This window comes from Rhinolophus ferrumequinum, chromosome 5, assembly GCF_004115265.2.
Source record: "Rhinolophus ferrumequinum isolate MPI-CBG mRhiFer1 chromosome 5, mRhiFer1_v1.p, whole genome shotgun sequence".
Taxonomy (NCBI): domain Eukaryota; kingdom Metazoa; phylum Chordata; class Mammalia; order Chiroptera; family Rhinolophidae; genus Rhinolophus; species Rhinolophus ferrumequinum.
The window spans coordinates 53,533,155-53,550,985 of NC_046288.1; the positions used below are offsets into that span (position 1 = coordinate 53,533,155).

At 40.7% G+C, this 17,831-nt stretch overlaps 1 protein-coding gene across 2 annotated transcripts in view; it reads left to right on the forward strand.

Moving 5' to 3' along the window:
* The window catches only part of NFKB1 (nuclear factor kappa B subunit 1), a 112,822-nt gene that overhangs the window by 86,330 nt on the left and 8,661 nt on the right, over positions 1–17,831 (forward strand). For both annotated transcript variants that reach the window (XM_033106509.1, XM_033106508.1), the window contains exons 12-19: positions 68–211; positions 1,548–1,637; positions 2,963–3,148; positions 8,105–8,246; positions 11,698–11,812; positions 16,184–16,385; positions 16,870–17,039; positions 17,381–17,483. In XM_033106509.1, coding sequence (XP_032962400.1) covers positions 68–211; positions 1,548–1,637; positions 2,963–3,148; positions 8,105–8,246; positions 11,698–11,812; positions 16,184–16,385; positions 16,870–17,039; positions 17,381–17,483 — 1,152 coding nt within the window. The remainder of the gene's footprint in view (positions 1–67; positions 212–1,547; positions 1,638–2,962; positions 3,149–8,104; positions 8,247–11,697; positions 11,813–16,183; positions 16,386–16,869; positions 17,040–17,380; positions 17,484–17,831) is intronic.

Here is a 17,831-nt window from a genome sequence, read left to right on the forward strand (position 1 = left end):
CTTTCTGTGACTAGCAGTGGAACTGAATCAATCTTTTCTCCTCTGGTTTCTCTTCCTTTAACGACAGATAAAGAGGAAGTGCAGAGGAAGCGGCAGAAGCTCATGCCCAATTTCTCGGATAGTTTCGGTGGTGGTGGTGGTGCCGGGGCTGGAGGCGGAGGCATGTATGGCAGTGGCGGTGGAGGAGGGGGTGCTGGAACCACCGGTCCAGGTACGAAGCAGGTCTATTCTTTCTAAAGCTTTTTCACATCAGAGACGGGCAAATTTTCTTTTTCTAGATTTCCCAGCTTGTCTGTGGGTAGAGTGGCTATGACATTATTGAGTAGGATATGTTAAGCTACAACTTCCCAACCAATATAATTTTTTTGCACAGAAATGCCATGTTCTTTTTGCAATATGTAGATAATACTAAAAATTATGAGAGGAGAAAAAGTCACCCACGGCCAGTTACCCAAAGAATACCTCAGTTAACATTTTGGTATATTCCCTCTTTTTTTTTTTTTTTGGCATAGTTGTCTTGGTATTCTTTGGAAACATTGTAAATTATAGAAAATTTGAAAATACATAAAATCTTGCCATCGAAGGTTAACTACTTCTAACTTTTTCCATGAATGCATTATAATATATATTTATGCATTTTACCGAGTACAGCTGTGCATATCCTCCTTATGCACATTATTTTAATCCATTTACTTGTATTAGTTATTTATTATTAGGTGGGTGCAAAAGTAATTGTGGTTTTTACAATTATTTTTAACATTTTAAACCGCAGTTACTTCTGCACCAACCTAATATTATCGCATCATGATTGTGTATAGAGAATCATTATGCTGTTTTTCTAATGGGTTACCATAAGCATTTCCCCTTGGTAATATAATTTTTTAAGTATCATTTTAACGACTCAACATTTCGTAAAGTGAACAGACCATAATATAACTTGCTTGACTGTTGTTTCCTGATTTTTATATAAAATACTATACTGAACTCTTCTACCACATTGCTTTTCTTTTATTCCAGATAATTTTTTAATTCGATTCTCTGAAGTAAAATTATGTCAGAGAATATAACATCTAATACCAGCTACTTTCCCAAAGAGTTTTACCAATCTATGCCTCTGCCAAAAATGTGTGGGAATGAGCCATGGTGGCCATGTTTCCACTGAGGAGTCAGTACATTTTTCTGTACTTTGTTTGGTTCAGTTTTTCTCTCCAGAGGTTATTTTCCTGTCTTCTGTGTCAGCAAGTCTGAGTTTGGGTGGTGACCACTCTCTGTTAGCCTTTCCTCTCCGTGATGTGGGCGATTTTGTCCAGAATGGACTCCCCTATGTTGCCCCAAGCCTGGGCACTGCCTGAGTAAACTTTGCCAGAGTAGAATTGTAATCATCCATGAACCCCCATGATGCATGTTACTGTCAACAGAAACACCATATCAGCCACGCTGCCCTCCCACACCAAAGCGTGGCTCACCTAAGTTTGTTGACTCTTCGTTAAAAAAAAAACAACAACAACAACATAATGAGGGTTCCTTTCTTTTACTTTCCATTTCAGGATATGGCTTCCCCCACTATGGATTTCCTGCATATAGTGGAATTACCTTCCACCCTGGAACCACTAAATCTAATGCTGGGATGAAGCATGGTAAGTAATAATGTTTTTGTTTTAATACTGAGGAAGGAACAAAAAACTTGATGCCAAAAGGTTTATTATCATAATTTATCATAACATTATCATCTTGAAAAAATTTGATGAATGCAAATAAACTAAGAAGATACTTTTCAAAAAATATATTATTTCCTGGGAAGAGTGTAAATTCTACTCCTGATGCTATGTTTATGTTTATATATTTACTTTGTAAATGGCTTGAACAAGGGGAAGAAAAGAACTTTGAAGAAGGACATAGAGAGACGTGACTATTCAAACATAAAAAAGTCACCAAACTTACCTGCTCTCTTTTCTTAAATACTATACTTTTGAAGACATTTTGAATTTTATAGGGATAGCATTTTCCCATCAAATTCATCCCCTAATTACCAGGTATCACACCATGTGTTCTTAGTTTATATTACGTGTCTATTCTACTGTATCCATTGAAGAAATAATACAGTGAAGTCTTCCCTTGTATTAAATGCTTATTTTATGTCAGCTGCTTTAACATGTTTTAACGGTAAACTTCATGATTGCTCTGTAAGGAAAATATTAATATCTCCATTTAACAGCCAGAGACTACTGAGGTTCAGAAATGTTCAGTCACTCACTGAAGACACTTATCTGTTAGTGGCAGAAGCAGGATTTAAACCAGGTCTGCCTATGAAACCTAGGTGCTCTCATTGTACCTCATTGTCAGATAACACAGTCAAACCTGAAAGAGCATCGTCAGAAACGGTGCACTGGATAGCTCCTTACACTGAAGAACAGGAATTGAGATCATGTCTTTACAACTTACTTAGTTAATTAGCATTAGGAAAAAAATAAGTCCTCTGCTTTCAAGAACTTTATAAATTCCACTTCCCTGCAATTCACAGAAGAGCTTTATTTCATTTTGTCCTTTACAAATTAACAGAATGAGATGTAAGTTTTCAGAAGTGTAAAAAAAAAAAAAAAAAAAAAACAATGTTTTTTAACATCTTAAAAGTTCTCATCACAAGAACAACAATTTTGTAATTGTATATGCTGATACATGTTAATCAGAGTTAACTGTAGTGGTCATTTGACAATATATACAAATATCAAATCATATTGTACACCTGCAATTTTAAAAAGTTTTTTTTAGAAGTGAAAGTTTAAAATATCTCCAAAACTTGTTACTTATGACCATTTTAAAAGGAATTTTAAATTGTTGTTTTTCTTTTCCCTTTGCAGTAAACTTGCCTGCCACGTTTATCTGACCTTCATTAAAACAGTGAATTATAACTGAATTAATAGATTTTACTGAGAAAAAGCTGATGTTTTTGCTTTTCTCTTAGGAACCATGGACACCTCATCTAAAAATGACCCTGAAGGTTGTGAGGAGAGTGATAACAGAGAGGCTGTAAATCTCTCCAGGAAAGTAACTGAAACCACAGAACAAGATAAGGAGTCCAGCAATGAGGATGATGAGGTTACTCTGACGTATACAGTGGGAGTAAAGGAAGAGAATTCTGGGTTTCAGGGTAAGTGAACACACAGATGATCACATTGTGTTGCTTGGTGAGGGGGTGGGTCAGCTCTAGGTATAGAAGTTATTTCCAGATGACTGGTTTTATCTTTTATTAATCTAAAGGTGATATATCAATATTTAGTTCAATGTGTTCTTCAGAGTCCTATATGCCTTTGAAAAACATGTGTCAGGTCTTTTTATTCACACTGAGATTTCCATTTTCCCAGTATTATCTTTGAATATAAAGTACAGAAATTTACATATGCATTCTCCAATCATAATCATGCCGTTTTAGGGTATCGCGAAAGATAATCTAATTCATTTCTATCACAGATAATAGAAAACAGTTTCTATAACTTTAATAGTCACTCCTCTCTAGACTGCAATTTGACTGTCATACTAAAGTGGAACTTGGCCTCAAAATAAGAACTTTTCTTTTTATCCTGATGACCTTTTTGGAGAATTAGGATTAGGAGGGACAGTGTACTTTTGTGTGTATTTTGAAGTAGTAGCCGTTAGAGTATGTGTAAGGAATCTAAGTCATCCTAGATTATACTCAGAAAACTTTTCTGTAAGGGAAAGTTAGGAAATATTTAGACTTGGTGGCTACATATGGTCTCTAGCACACATTTTTTACACCCCTTTAAAAATGTACAAACCACACTTAGCTAGGGGGGCATATAAAAACCAGCCATGCACAGGATTTGGCCCTCAGGCCCCAATCTGCCTACCCCTGACCTTCAGGAAGCAAACTTTACAAAAACACCAATGGTTCATGGACACTCTGCCTATGGCAAAAACTGTGTTTTTTGGCACTTGGCCTAATGAAAGAGTTGTTCAAGAACTCCAATGAAGGATATCCAAGATGGTGGAGCAGATAAACACTGTGCCTGCATGCTTCCGTGAATACATTAAAATTACAACTAAATTATAGAACAATCAACCTGGAGAACCATCTAAAGTCTAGCCAAACAGAAATCTTATAACTAAAAATATAGAGAAGAAGACATGTCAACACGGGTTGGAGAGGTGGAGACGCAGAACGGGCACCAAACCTCCCTGTGGCAGTTGAGAATCAGGAGGGATACCTCAGCTGCAGCAGTTCCCCCCTGGAAGAGAGAGGGACCACAGGCATCCACACCAGGCTCCCCAGCCCGGAGTACTGGTGCTGGAAAAGGAACCCCCACAACATCTGGCTGTGAAAAACGGGGGATTCTGACCATTTGGGTGGGACCAAAGGCTGCAGGAAACCAACACGTCCACTTAAACAGCCCGCACACAGACTCACTCGCTCGCTCACAGACACTAACCTTGATTTCCAGCGCAGGAACGGTGACTGGGGGGGGGAAGGGGGGCTCGGAATCATATGGAGTAAGGCAGACTCAGGTGTGTGGCTTCAGCGGAAGGACTGGAGGACAGTCGGCATTTTCCCGGTGAGGAGGCTTCCTCCCATGCAGCTGGCAGGCAGGCGCCATCTTTGCTGTGTTGAGTCCGCCCCCCTTTGGCCAAATCTGAATCTGAATGACCCGGTGAGTGCCACTGCTTCACCTGCTGACTCAGCTGAAACACTGCCCCACCCAGCTCTCGCACGGCCGGAGGTAGTTTTACGCAAGCAGCCAGCCCCTCCCAAATTGCACTCTTTCTTATTGGAGTCTGGCAGACTCCAGGAAGGTGGCAACTGGCCTCAGTGTGCTCTGAGACTTTTGCTGAGTCACTCCAGGCTCAGCACTGGCACCAAACCAGAGTCTATATTAACCTGGTGACCACAATTCCTCCCACTCTAGTGAATACCTGAGACCCTGCCTCACCCAACTCCAGTACCACACGAGGCTTTATCAGTGGCTGAACCTTAAGGGAGCCAACAGGTGGAAGCAGGCTTCCAGGTGTCCTCGCTTTCAGCAGAGTTACCGCAGGCCTGGTACTGGTGGCAGCTGACTTTGGTTAGCAGCATGGCCTGTCCTACATGCTTCTATGTTTAACACAGGCAGCAAACAATTGCAGATTGCTTTGTAGCTCCTCCCAAGTAGCCTCCAGCCTTTTACAAGCAGTGGCTGACCTGGGCCTGCACTGGAGCCCAGCTCAGGAGGCTACAGAACCAACATACTTGGAGGTTTGCTTCAGACCACAGCAAAGCACCACCCAATTAGCCCCACAAATGTCACAAAGGGTGGTCTCAGCAGGCAACAGAGCCCACTGGAATGAATCCCATTCAGTGTGGTAAGCCTCTTGCCCAACAGCTGTGGACGTGGCCAAACCCCACAGCCAATCAGCCTGAGAGTCAATCCCACCCACTGAAGTGCCAACAGCAATCAAGGCTCAACTATAACAGGAGGGCATACACAACCCATATAAGAGACACTCCTGGAGCATCCGGCTCAGGTGCCCAGGGAGACTGTGCCTCTGGGCCCCACAGGACACCTAGTATATAAGGCCACCCAGCCAATACTGGGAGACATAGCAGATCTACCTTATACATAGAAACAAACACAGAGAGTCAAGCAAAATGAGGAAACAAAGAAATGCGTTCCAAATGAAAGAACAGGAGAAAACTCCAGAAAAAGAACTAAATGAAATGGAGGCAAGCAACCTACCAGATACATAGTTCAAAACAATGTTTACAGGGATGCTCAAGGAACTTATTGAGAACTTCAACAAAGAAATTTCAAGCATAAAAAAGACATAGAAACCATTAAAAAGAACCAGTCAGAAGGAAGAATACAATAACTGAAATGAAGAATGTATAAAAGGGATCACAAACGGACTTGATGAAGCAGAGGATTAAATAAGCAATTTGGAAGACAAAGCAGAAAAGACCCAATCAGAACAGCAAAAAGAAAAAAGAATTTTAAAAATGAGGATACTTTCAGAGACCTCTGGGACAGCATCAAGTGGAACAACATTCACATCATAGGGGTACCAAAAGGAGAAGAGAGAAAGCAAGAGGTTGAGAACCTATTTGAAGAAATAATGGCTGAAAACCTCCCTAACCTGGTGAAGGAAATAGACGTACAAACCAGAAAATGCACAGACTCCCAAACAGGATGAACCCAAACAGGCAACAGGCCTACACTAAGACACATTATAACTAAAATGGCAAAGGTTAAAGACAAAGAGAGAATCTTAAAAGCAGCAAGAGAAAGGCAATTAGTAACTTATAAGGAAGCTCCCGTAAGACTGTCAGCTGATTTCTCAACAGAAACTTTGCAGATGAGAAGGGATTGGCACAAAATATTCAATGTGATGAAAAGCAGGGACCTACAACCAAGATTAATCTAGCCAGCAAAGCTGTCATTTAAAATCAAAGGACAGATAAAGAGCTTCCCAGACAAGAAAAAGCTAAAGGAGTTCATCACCACCAAAATGAGTATTACAAGGAATGTTAGAGAGCTTCTTTAAGATAGAAAAGAAAAAATCAAAATTATGGAAAGTAAAATGGCAATAACTACGTATCTATCAAGTTACTTTCAATGTAAATGGATTAAATGCTTTAATCAAAAGACATAGGAGGGCTAAATGGATAAGAAAACAAGATCCTTACATATACTGCCTACAAAGATTCACTTCAGATTGAGACACAGACAGAAAGTAAAGGGATGGAGAAAGATATTTTGTGAAAATAGAAATAAAAAAAAAAAAAAAACTGGGGTAGCATACTTATGCCAGACAAAATAGACTTTAAAACAAAAGCTATAAGAAGAGACAATGAAGGATCCAGTAATCCCACTGCAGGGTATTTATCCGAAGAAACCCAAAATGCTACTTCGAGGGGACATGTGCATCCATATGTTCATCACAGCATTGTTTACAATGGCTAAGATGTGGAGACAGCCTGGGTGTCCATCGATGAAAGAATGGGTAAAGAGGAGGTGGTATTAGGTTGGGGCAAAAGTAATTGCGGTTTTTGCAATTATTTTTAACCTTTTAAACCACAATTACTTTTGCACCAACCTAATACATATACATATAATGGAATATTGCTTGGCCATGGAAGGGAATGGATTCTTGCCATCTGTGGTGGCATGGATAGACCTGGAGGGTATTGTGCTGAGTGGAGTATATCAGACAGAGAAAGACAGATGCAATGTGACTTTGCTTATATGTGGAATCTAAAGAACAAAATTAAAAAACAAAACAGAAACAAATTCATAGATACAGAAAACATTTTGATGGTTTCCAGATGGGAAGGAGGTTGGGTGTGTGGGTGAAAGAAGGGAAAGGGATTAAGAAGTAATTTGGTTTTTACAAAGTAGTTATGGGGATGTAGGATATAGCATAGGGTATATAGTCAATAACATTGTAATAGTAACTATGTATGGTGTCAGATGGGTACTAGATTTGTTAGGATGATAGATGGGAGGGGATTGGGGGGCAGAGTGAAAAAGGTGAAGGGATTAAAAAGTACAAATGAGTAATTACAAAATAGTTATGGGGGTGTAAAGTAAAGCATAGGGAATATAATCAATAATATGGTAATAACTATTTATAGTGCTATGTGGGTACTAGACTAGTCAGAGGGAATCACTTCTTAAATTTTTTAAGTTTCTAACACTATGCTGTACACCTGAAATTAATATAAAATAATACTGAATGTCAAACAGAAGACTCCAATGAAGACTCCAATGAAGAATTATTCCACCAAGAGATTGATTACTGGTTATCTATGGCAAAATCCAGTTAACATTATTTGGAGATTGATTGTTCTCCTTAAAATAAGACATTTCTGAACTTCTTACCCCTAGCACACTGTAGACAGATTTTTCAGATCAGCCTCTATGTTTATCAGTGAGCCAATGTCCAGTTGTGCTTTTTCTAATGAACATAATCCAGAAGCATTGAAAGGAACACTTTCCAGTAAAACAATGTGTGTCAAGGTATCAGAACACTGGTGCTGATGGTTTTGGCCTCAGGATGCCATACTTGTAGAGCGAGTGTAGGAAACTCACCTGTGATCATGGTCATTGCCTTGCAGATAACCTCTTTCTAGAAAAGGCTGTGCAGCTTGCCAAGCGGCATGCCAATGCTCTGTTTGACTACGCCGTCACAGGAGATGTGAAGATGCTGCTGGCGGTCCAGCGCCATCTCACTGCGGTGCAAGATGAGAATGGCGACAGGTAAGAAAGAACTTCTGACAACAAGGGTTATTTTAAGGTAGGAAAGAGAGATAATCATTGTATGCATACTGAAAAGAAGAACTGATCAAAATTATTGGGTCCTATAACTGGAACACTCTCTCAAGGAAAATAATGTGTCAATAAGGTTGAGTGGTATAATTTGCTTCTTCAGTCCTGTGGCTCTCACCTGTTGGATTCAAGAATAGCTGAAATACTTATCTAAGAGTACATCATTCTGGGCAAGAAAACTAAGATGTGTGTGGGGAATAATAATTTTTGATAAGCCTTGCTTTACTTACAGGAATAAAATTTAGAATATTATTTAATAAACAAATATTTGTTTATTGGAATACTAATATTTTCTTTATGTAATAATATAATATAATATATACATAATAATGAATAATGTAATAATAAAATTTGGTCCTACCAAATCCCTAAAGCAGTTGTTATCCCAACTGTATATTTGTAATGATAGTATACTCAAGAAAAAGCCCATTAACTGAACATGTCTGATCTTGGAAGCTAAGAAGGGTTGGGCCTGGTTAGTACTTGGATAGGAGACTCCCAGGGAATCCTGGGTGCTCTAGACTTAAAAAAAGAAAAAAAAAGAAAAAAGACAACACAACAACAAAATGATTAAGAGGCAATTGTCATTCTTTCCCAGTTACTGGTTCCTTCTCTACTGCCTCTGTTAATGGTCACCAGTCTGTGAGTGGATCAGACTCATGACCTCTCAAACCCATATTGTGTGGGAGTCTTACAATCCCAACACCATGCCTCCCATTCCTGCTGTGGCTGAGCTTATAGTTGCAAAGCCACCTGGCTTCTTTCTAAAACAGTTCTCTTAGTCCTTTCATTGAGATTTCTAAAATGATCTCAAAAGCCTATAAAAATAACGAGACAACAGCCCTCCGATTCAAGTCAAGGGCCTTATCTAAAGCCTTCCTAAAATAGTGTTGACAATGAGAAATCCTTTTCTGTGAAAGAGCTCTTGAGTGCTGTGTTTTAAACGTCTGTTTAAAAACTGAACCAAATGTTTTAGGAAAGTGCCAACCTCAGGGTTTCAAACAGAGACCTCTGTTCTCATTCCTTGCATCGTAACCAAGGATGTGGTATAACCACTGGCCTTGTTATACAGTATGAGAGGAACTGGTACAGCCTTCTTTGTGTAATGTCATGAACAGCAGAATGTTTTTTAACAGGGTTAAATTATCCAGTTAGCATTCAGTAGCATATAACCACAAGGGAAAGCAGTTAACCAAGACAGGACAGCAGCATTTCAAATGACATTTTGAAGGACCTGCTGACTTGACGAGTCTAAGCAAGACAAGCACATACAAGTTAGAAAAGGACTGTCAGTGTTTGAAAGAAGAATTGTGAGAAGGGATACAAGACTCATGCATTCAAGTGGGTGCATTGAGTGGAGGGGGCATAGATATGTGTAAGGACCCTGGACATATATGGAGGGGCTGAAGAGGAGGCCTTCCCTGCCCAAGCAGGAAACCAATACTTAGAGTCCCCTCCTAGGCCCCAGACATACTCGTGCAAGCAGGCTCAGGGCTTACCAGCTAGAGACCAGAGAGCTGAGACTTGGGGAAACCAGAGGAGTCCTCGTAAGAATGTAGATGAGGGATACGTTTTGCCTTCACAGCTCAGGCCTCTTGTTTTCATTGAGTTTGTCTTATTCGACTAATAATCTGAATCCTGTGTCTATTAGTCATCACAGAAAATACAATAAAGAAAAAATATAATAAAAACTTCTGGTATTGGGGAAATTCCCATGAGGGTGTGAGGATTTATGGGGGAGGGATGATATACTTCTCTATGAAATGCTGAGCTGCACATGGAAATTTTTAGGCAGCTTTTGAAGTGCGGCCTTTTTCTTGGTATATGTGCATCATGTCTGCGTCAGACTTAGGCCTTTTTCAGAAGTCTTCTTCCAGCCTCACATTTCAAAAGACAATAGTGAAACTCTGACATCATGCATTGAAAAACATCTCTTAAGGAACAGTCACAATTTAGTTTTTTAGGTCCTCCTGTGCCAGTGTCAATCCCAAGTAAGATATACTTGCTATTGTTAAGAAAAAGACCTGGATAAAATGACAGCTAATATCTTTAAATTAGAGAAAATCCAGCCTGTGCCTCAAATCCCAGATGTACTGCCACCACGTGATACTCTGAGTCTGCCCATACTCCAGCGTATTTGTCCTCTTAGGTGTTTCATCTACAGCTCTGCAGAGCAGAACACATGTACCCCTGAAGCAGGATAGCCTAAGTGACTAAGAGATGGCTTTGGAGCAATACAGACCTGGGCTTAAATCCCAGCTGTGTGACCCAGGTTGAGTTCAGTTTCGTCATCTGAAAAATGAGGATAATATTACCTACCTCATAGGTTTGTTGTTACAATAAATGAGATAATATATGAAAAGTGCTTAGCATAGTCTGGTAGATAGAAGCTCAAACAAACAGTAGCCACTTTCATTGTTGTTGTTGTTGAGTCCTTTCAAAATAATTTAAATAGTATAAGTATTTTTAACAATTAAAAAGAAAAATGTTGTTCCTTGGAGTGATGCGTGGCACCTGCCAATATTTTTTACCTCATTAGTGTAAGCCCCTAGGTTCCTTCTTAGCATCCTTATTTGAGGGCTCTAAGGCTGATCCAGAGAGAACCAGCCTCCAGAGAGGGAGAAAGATGAATAGGAACCTGCAGTTCCACAGGCAAGCACTATACTTGAGGGGAGACAATTGCTCTGCCTAGGAAGTTGGGAAAGTCTTCTCTGAGGATGTAAGGTTTAAACTAGAGTATGAAGGATAGAGAGGCATTGTCCAGAGGCAGAGAACAGGAGCAAAACCATTCCAGGAAGAAGGAATATTCACGGGGGAGAAACACAATCACATTGTTCCTTCAGAAGTTTGCTTCTAGAATCTTCTCCCAGTAGTTAAACACCTGATTCCATTTTCCCCTCTTGGGATCTCGGAGATCTTAAAAAGCCACAGGAGTGTATTTGCAGGAGGGTGGCAGGGCTAGGTGAGGGAACTGCATTTTTTTGAACAGATCCTAATTCAGGCATTTGACATACATCATCTATATGTCAGGGAAAGTCGGAAAAGTTAGAGGTGAAAATGTCCTGAAATCATAGTATAGAGGCAGAGTTGGGATTTGAACTCAGCTCGCTCTGCCTCCACGCCCTGATGCCTTCCACCTCAAGGGCTCAAACCTGGATGCCCCCAGAGACCAGGCATGTACTGTAAATGAGTGGGGCAGCCTTGGGCAGGCAGAAGAGCATCCCCACCTCAGATTCAGATTTGATAGATTCAAAACACATGGGGCCAAAGAAAACTAGGTGTGAGAGTCAGATGCAGTATGCAAGTCTAATCATTACCTTGAGAGTCTTTTTTTTTTAAATTAACACTTTAGTTGATTATTGCCATTATGTTTTTGTTCCAGTGTCTTACACTTAGCAATCATCCACCTTCATGCTCAACTTGTAAAGGATCTGTTAGAAGTCACATCTGGTTTGGTTTCTGATGACATTATCAACATGAGAAATGATCTCTACCAGGTAAGCAGAAATATATCAAGGAGACAAGTGAAGAAAAATCTATAGCTTATGCGCGCGCGCGTGTGTGTGGGTGTGTATGTGTGTGTGTGTGTGTGTATTTCTAATAATGTTAACAGTAGCACACAAAAAAATACAACAAAAACATCTTTTCAGGTAATATCCTAAAAGCCCATTACTTGGGAATGTCCTTTTATGAATTAGGATGCTTTGATCTGTGGGTATAATATTATAGCAATCAACACACAGTGAAATACAGCATCCTGCTGGGGGAAGGCAAACTTTAGAAATCCACCAAAGAGTCAATCCATTTAGAGGAGAACCTAGCATAAATGCATCACATCTTCAAGAAAAATAAAATAGGAAAATAATTAAGTTTGAAAAGCAATAATTTACAAGAATTTTGAAATCTGCTAAAACACATTTTGACAACATCTCAGTTAAATGTATTTCAAAAAAATGTGCTGAAATCAGAATAGAATGCAGATGTCAGGTGAAGAAAGGAGATTAAAATTCTATGGGCAGAACCAAAGCCTGGATGTTGGGTGTTGGGAGCCCAGAAGACCTGTGCCAGCTTCTCTGGCTAAGGGACGTAAGGGACAGCACTAACATGCGGTGAGGAGGGTCCTCTCTCCAGGGCTGCTCCTGTCTCCCTCCCCTGGGCGCCTTTCCCCTCCTGCTAACTTTCCTGGCCCCACCAGTCTTCCTTCTGTACCAGTCTCCTGGTCTCTCCCCTTTTTCAGCTTCCTGTTTTCTCCTTCTCTTCACTCGACCCAAAGTGACTTTCCAGTCCTTGGCCTGGATGATATGCTTAGATGCCCAATTGAAGCATTTCTCTCACTCCAAAAATATGGCAACACTCTTGTAAAATTACTTACAAAATAAAGGTGCCTGTTCCAGTTCTCAATTTTTAAAGCAGTTGATACGAATCACTTTTGTTTCCTCAAAGCAAAAGTACTAAAAGGTTTACATGTAGCTCTCAATAAGTTTTTATTTGTAAATAGGTGTTTCCTGAGGGGGGAAATCATTTCACATTGGATGTAAGGTTTCTTCTCCGGCTGTCGTGCTTACTATCAACGGAAAAATGAAGTTAGGGATTCCTCACTGGCTCGTAATATAAAATAACTAGGATGAGGTCTAATTTTAGATATACCACATTTAAAGGATATCTTCTTCAAATAGCTTTCATACCATTTTGAGGGTTGTTGGTATTTGGAAAGTCATTTAGCCGTTAAGCTTGATTTTCTCAGGCTTCTGGACTGACTGATCCTTTTTACCATCACAAGTGTACAAATCAAACTAGGAACAGGATGTTGTCACTTTTCAGTCCTTTCAGAAACTGTTTAACTTCACTGCCTGTAGGTCAGATTCAAGAAATTACTTGTATTCCTGTTTTTAAATAGGAACTGCAAAAGACACTGTATGACAGGATTAGTAGTTGTGATTTATTATGTGCAAAACTCCTTACTGTATCATTTTGGTTACATACATTGAGACTCTCCAGTGGGCTAGAAACGCTGAAACCACCACCTTTGACACTTCTGCATCTTCTGATTTGGGGACTCTTGGAAGAACGCAACATTTTTTCCCTCCCTTACCATTATCATCAGTGGGTAAGGATTCTGGATCCTCTGGTATGCCTTCCAGGTCTCAAACACACACCCAGTGGCAACTTCTACTTGAGAGCTAGAAACCGCTAAGACTTGGACTTTCTGTCTGCTGTAAAGGTTCTCTGTTAACTCTTCTTGATGGAAAATTATACAGTTCTCTGAGTTATTTGGATGATTTGGCAATTGTCTTAAACATTCTCCCAAAATACCCTTCTCTAATCTTAGTACATTTCTGTAGCCATCTGTCATGATCAAGTCTTTCTCCCCATCCACCCTTTAGAGGCACATTCAAAATAATCCAAGTCCATAGAGCTTAAAGGTTTCGAAATCTTTACCCTTTAAACCCTATTTTCCTCTCCAGTTCCCCTCCCTTCCAAGGTAGACAACCACTTCATTGCATTTGATATGGGTTGTTTCATTTGCATGTGTTCCTATAAAACATTAAGTGGGGTTTTTTATTCATGTATTTTTTCTTTTATGTTTTTTATTTATTATAATATATATTCATAGTTTTTAAAATGGCACATAAAAAATGGTATGCATTCCTTGACGAATCCAAGTTGCCCTCCCTGGCAGCATTCAAGTTTCCCAGCCCCACTCCCAAATATAACTATTGTGTTTGTAAGTATTTTCCCAGGTATTGACTACATAAACATATAAACCTTAAATAGATATTTTAGTACATTCTCACACACTATCCACATTATATTATAAATACTGGTCCTGTTCTGCATTAACCTTTCCCTTTAATTTTTAATTTGATGTAATTATAGATTCATAAGTTGTTGCAAAAAAATGTACTAGGAGGGCCCATGTACCCTTCACCCAGTTTCCTCCAATGGTAACGTCTTTCATAATTATAGTTAAGTATCAAAACCAGGAAATTGACATTGATAAAATCCACAGATCTTATTGGAGTTTCACTAGTTTTACATGCATTCATTTGTGTGTGTCTGTATAGTTCTTCGTGCATGTATTATTAAAATGCATAAGTGGCTTTGTGCTACATGTCACTATATTTCCACCTTCTCTGTTTATGGGATTTACCATGCACCTGTGTTTATAGCTAGTTCATTGTTTCTGTTGCTGAAGAGAATTCCGTAGTGTACATCTTCCACCTGCAATGTACCTATCTCCTCAGCAGTGGACACTTAGCCAACTTCTTGCTTCCCATCTCCGTAGACAATACTGCGATGATTATCCTCACCTATGCCCCCTTGTGGATTTGTGTCACTCAGACATATATGCAGGAGTCGCTGGGCATTTGTCTGCTTGGCTCTGCAGAATGTCTGTATACGTCCACATGCTGCCAGGCATAGCATAAGGGTTCCTGGATCCCCACGTTGTATAATGTGTAAGATACAATACTGGGTTTAAGATCTAAAGCCTTGAAATATCATAGAAAAACTTTAATGGGACCATGGGAGGACGCTTTAAAACAACAAAAACCCTCTCTTATTCATGGTAGGGAATTTGTATGATGTGAATGGTGTAAGGTCTTACAATTTCAGATCTTTTCTCATTCTTTCTTTTTCCCATCTCCCCAAATAGCATTTCTGATTAATAAAAACAGCTTTTATTTACTTACTTAATAGTTTATTTTTCAAGAGGAAGGTTTCTCGGTTACAATATCTCAAGTTTTTAGGATACCATTCCATTTCAAGCTGGGGTATAGTCCTAAAAGACAGAAAGAAATAAGGAAGAGAGTATAAATCAGACAAAAAAAAAAAATCCTGTCTTGTTTCTGCTCTGTTAAGTAATCCCTGTGATTGAGACTTAGACGACTAAGCATCTTTCATCCAGTTCTCATGTGCTCTGGTCCCTCTGCACCAGCCAGGATGAGGCTGTTGCTTTTGAGGCTGTTGCTGCTACAGTAATGGCTGACCGAGAAGGACAGTTTAGGCAAATTGTCACTACACAGGCTGGATTTCACAGGCTCCTGTGAAATAGACTGATCTGTATAAAAATATATTGCTGTTCTCTGTCAGTGACCTCAATTCTTTGAAAGATGCTTTCGTGATTGTTTTTCTTACTCATTTTGAAAACAGGCAGTTTTCAAAACATCTCCTTTGCATTCGCTGAGGTCCTACTTTGTGGCCAGGGGAATCAGATGGATTGTTATGTACTTACCTATTAGGTGTCAGCATGTCAGTTTGTTTGTTCATCTGAGCCCTCTCAGTGAGACGGTTCTGTTGTCCTATGTGACATTTAGAATCCTTTATAGTAGGGGAGGGAAGGTTCTATTGATTGGTCTCAGTGGAGCCAGTCCATGGAACAGTGTTTTTTAATTTAACAAATTCATTTTCCATGTCAACATATGACAGCACCTTTGTTAATTGGTTTCTATTGAGTGGTTCATTTAAACTTCTTCAGTAAAACTGTAGCCTTGATTTGATTTACCATACGGAATTGTCAGCTGAAGATCAAATCCTACCAGAAATTCAAGAAAACTAAATGTACTAATAGACGAGTTAACGAGTTCAACAGTGAGTGGGTTGGAATGAGAAACAAGAAAGCTATTAAGAATTGTGTATAGAAAAATGATCTTAATAATTAAATGGCTGAATATTAGTCCAGTATATTTATTGCACAAGCATATGATATGGAACAGGGAGTAATTCATTGGCAAAAGTGAGAAGTTAAGCTGGGAATGGAAAATGGCCCGCAGTATGACTCTCCCTACTGCAGGAGCAGTTGCCACGCCTGTGGGTTACAAGTGTGTGCCACTGACCAGTGTATCTCCTACCCCTTGTCCACTTCCCAGACGCCCTTGCACTTGGCCGTGATCACCAAGCAGGAGGCTGTGGTAGAGGACTTGCTGAGGGCCGGGGCCGACCTGAGCCTCCTGGACCGCTTGGGGAACTCTGTCTTGCACCTGGCTGCCAAAGAAGGACATGATAAAATTCTCGGTATTTTACTCAAGCACAAAAGGACAGCACTACTTATCGACCACCCCAACGGGGAAGGTAAGAGAAAATCAAAGGTCATGGTATAACTTTATCTGCTTTCTAAACAGGTATTTGATAAACGGGTGTCGTTATTATTTGATTTGCACCCAGAGTGCTTTCCTTAGTGACCTGGAGTTCATCCCCACTTGTGGGACTTTCTGTTGCTCATCTTTAAAGATGGTTTGGGATAGTTAGGAGGAGGAAAAAGCAGGGGCCTCAGCAAACACTGGGCTTAAGGTGTAGAAAGCGTCATTTATTGGAGAGTGTTTATTTGCTCTCATGTCTCCTGAGAGCATAGAAAGAGACGGGTTGATGTGGAGAACCATTGACTTACATACAGCACCTGTGAAGACTGTGGGGCGCTAGAGACTCTCTCAGCACGAGACCTGCCAAAACCCACCCGTCGGCATTCCCTCCTTGTGGTCCAGGTTTTTCAGCTTCACTGAGGGCTGCCCGTGAGCAGCCTTCCCGCCCCGTGACTGTCCCTGTGCTTGGGCCGCAGGTCTCAGCGCCATTCACATAGCCGTGACAAGCAACAGCATGCAGTGTCTGTTGCTGCTGGTGGCCGCGGGCGCGGACGTCAATGCCCAGGAGCGGAAGTCAGGGCGCACGGCGCTGCACCTGGCTGTGGAGCGCGACAACATCTCCTTGGCGGGCTGCCTGCTCCTGGAGGTGAAGGATGCACTTACTGGCCTTTGCATTCAAGTCCGGGGGTGGGAGTGGCGGGGAGGTTAGGAAAATCTTTTCGAAGGATGCTGTTGGGAACAGCCTTTCTTCCTACCTTCAGCTCTGTCTATTTAATCTCTACTCAAAGCTTCAGAGAAGCAGCTTCAGGGATCCCCATCACCCCTTGCCCGGTATCTCTAACTAGGGATTACTTCAGTGGCAGAGCCTGCCCAACATAGCACCTGGGTTAAGTAATATCACCCCAAGGAGCCATGAAGATGGGGGCATGGAGGCAAAAGGGCGAGAGAACCTTTGACTGACCCTTTTCTGTGTGGGCCGGATTGTAGGGTGAAGCTCATGTAGACAGTACCACCTATGATGGAACCACACCCCTCCACATAGCAGCGGGCAGAGGGTCCACCAGGCTGGCAGCTCTTCTCAAAGCAGCAGGTAAGGCCGCCTGGTAGCCAGTGGCGGGAAATGTTACCAGGAGCGCTGACGCGAATTTCACAGAGCAGTCCTGTTGCCTTCTTTGAGCCACACATCTTTGCGCTGCGGAAAGGCATGAGTAAATAAAAGTCCTATGGCGAATCACATGTAACTGCCGCCAAGGCACTGTTTGGACTAGTAATCACAGGGCTTCATCCTGTGAGTCATGTTGATTTTTCCTCTCTAATTCACCTGTTTGTTTTGGGTTTGAGTTGTTTAGGTTGACTCCCATAACAAGAGATCTTAAAGTTGAATTTAATTCCTTATAGAATTCTGAGCAGTACCAGTCTCATCATGTCATAGTGCCCA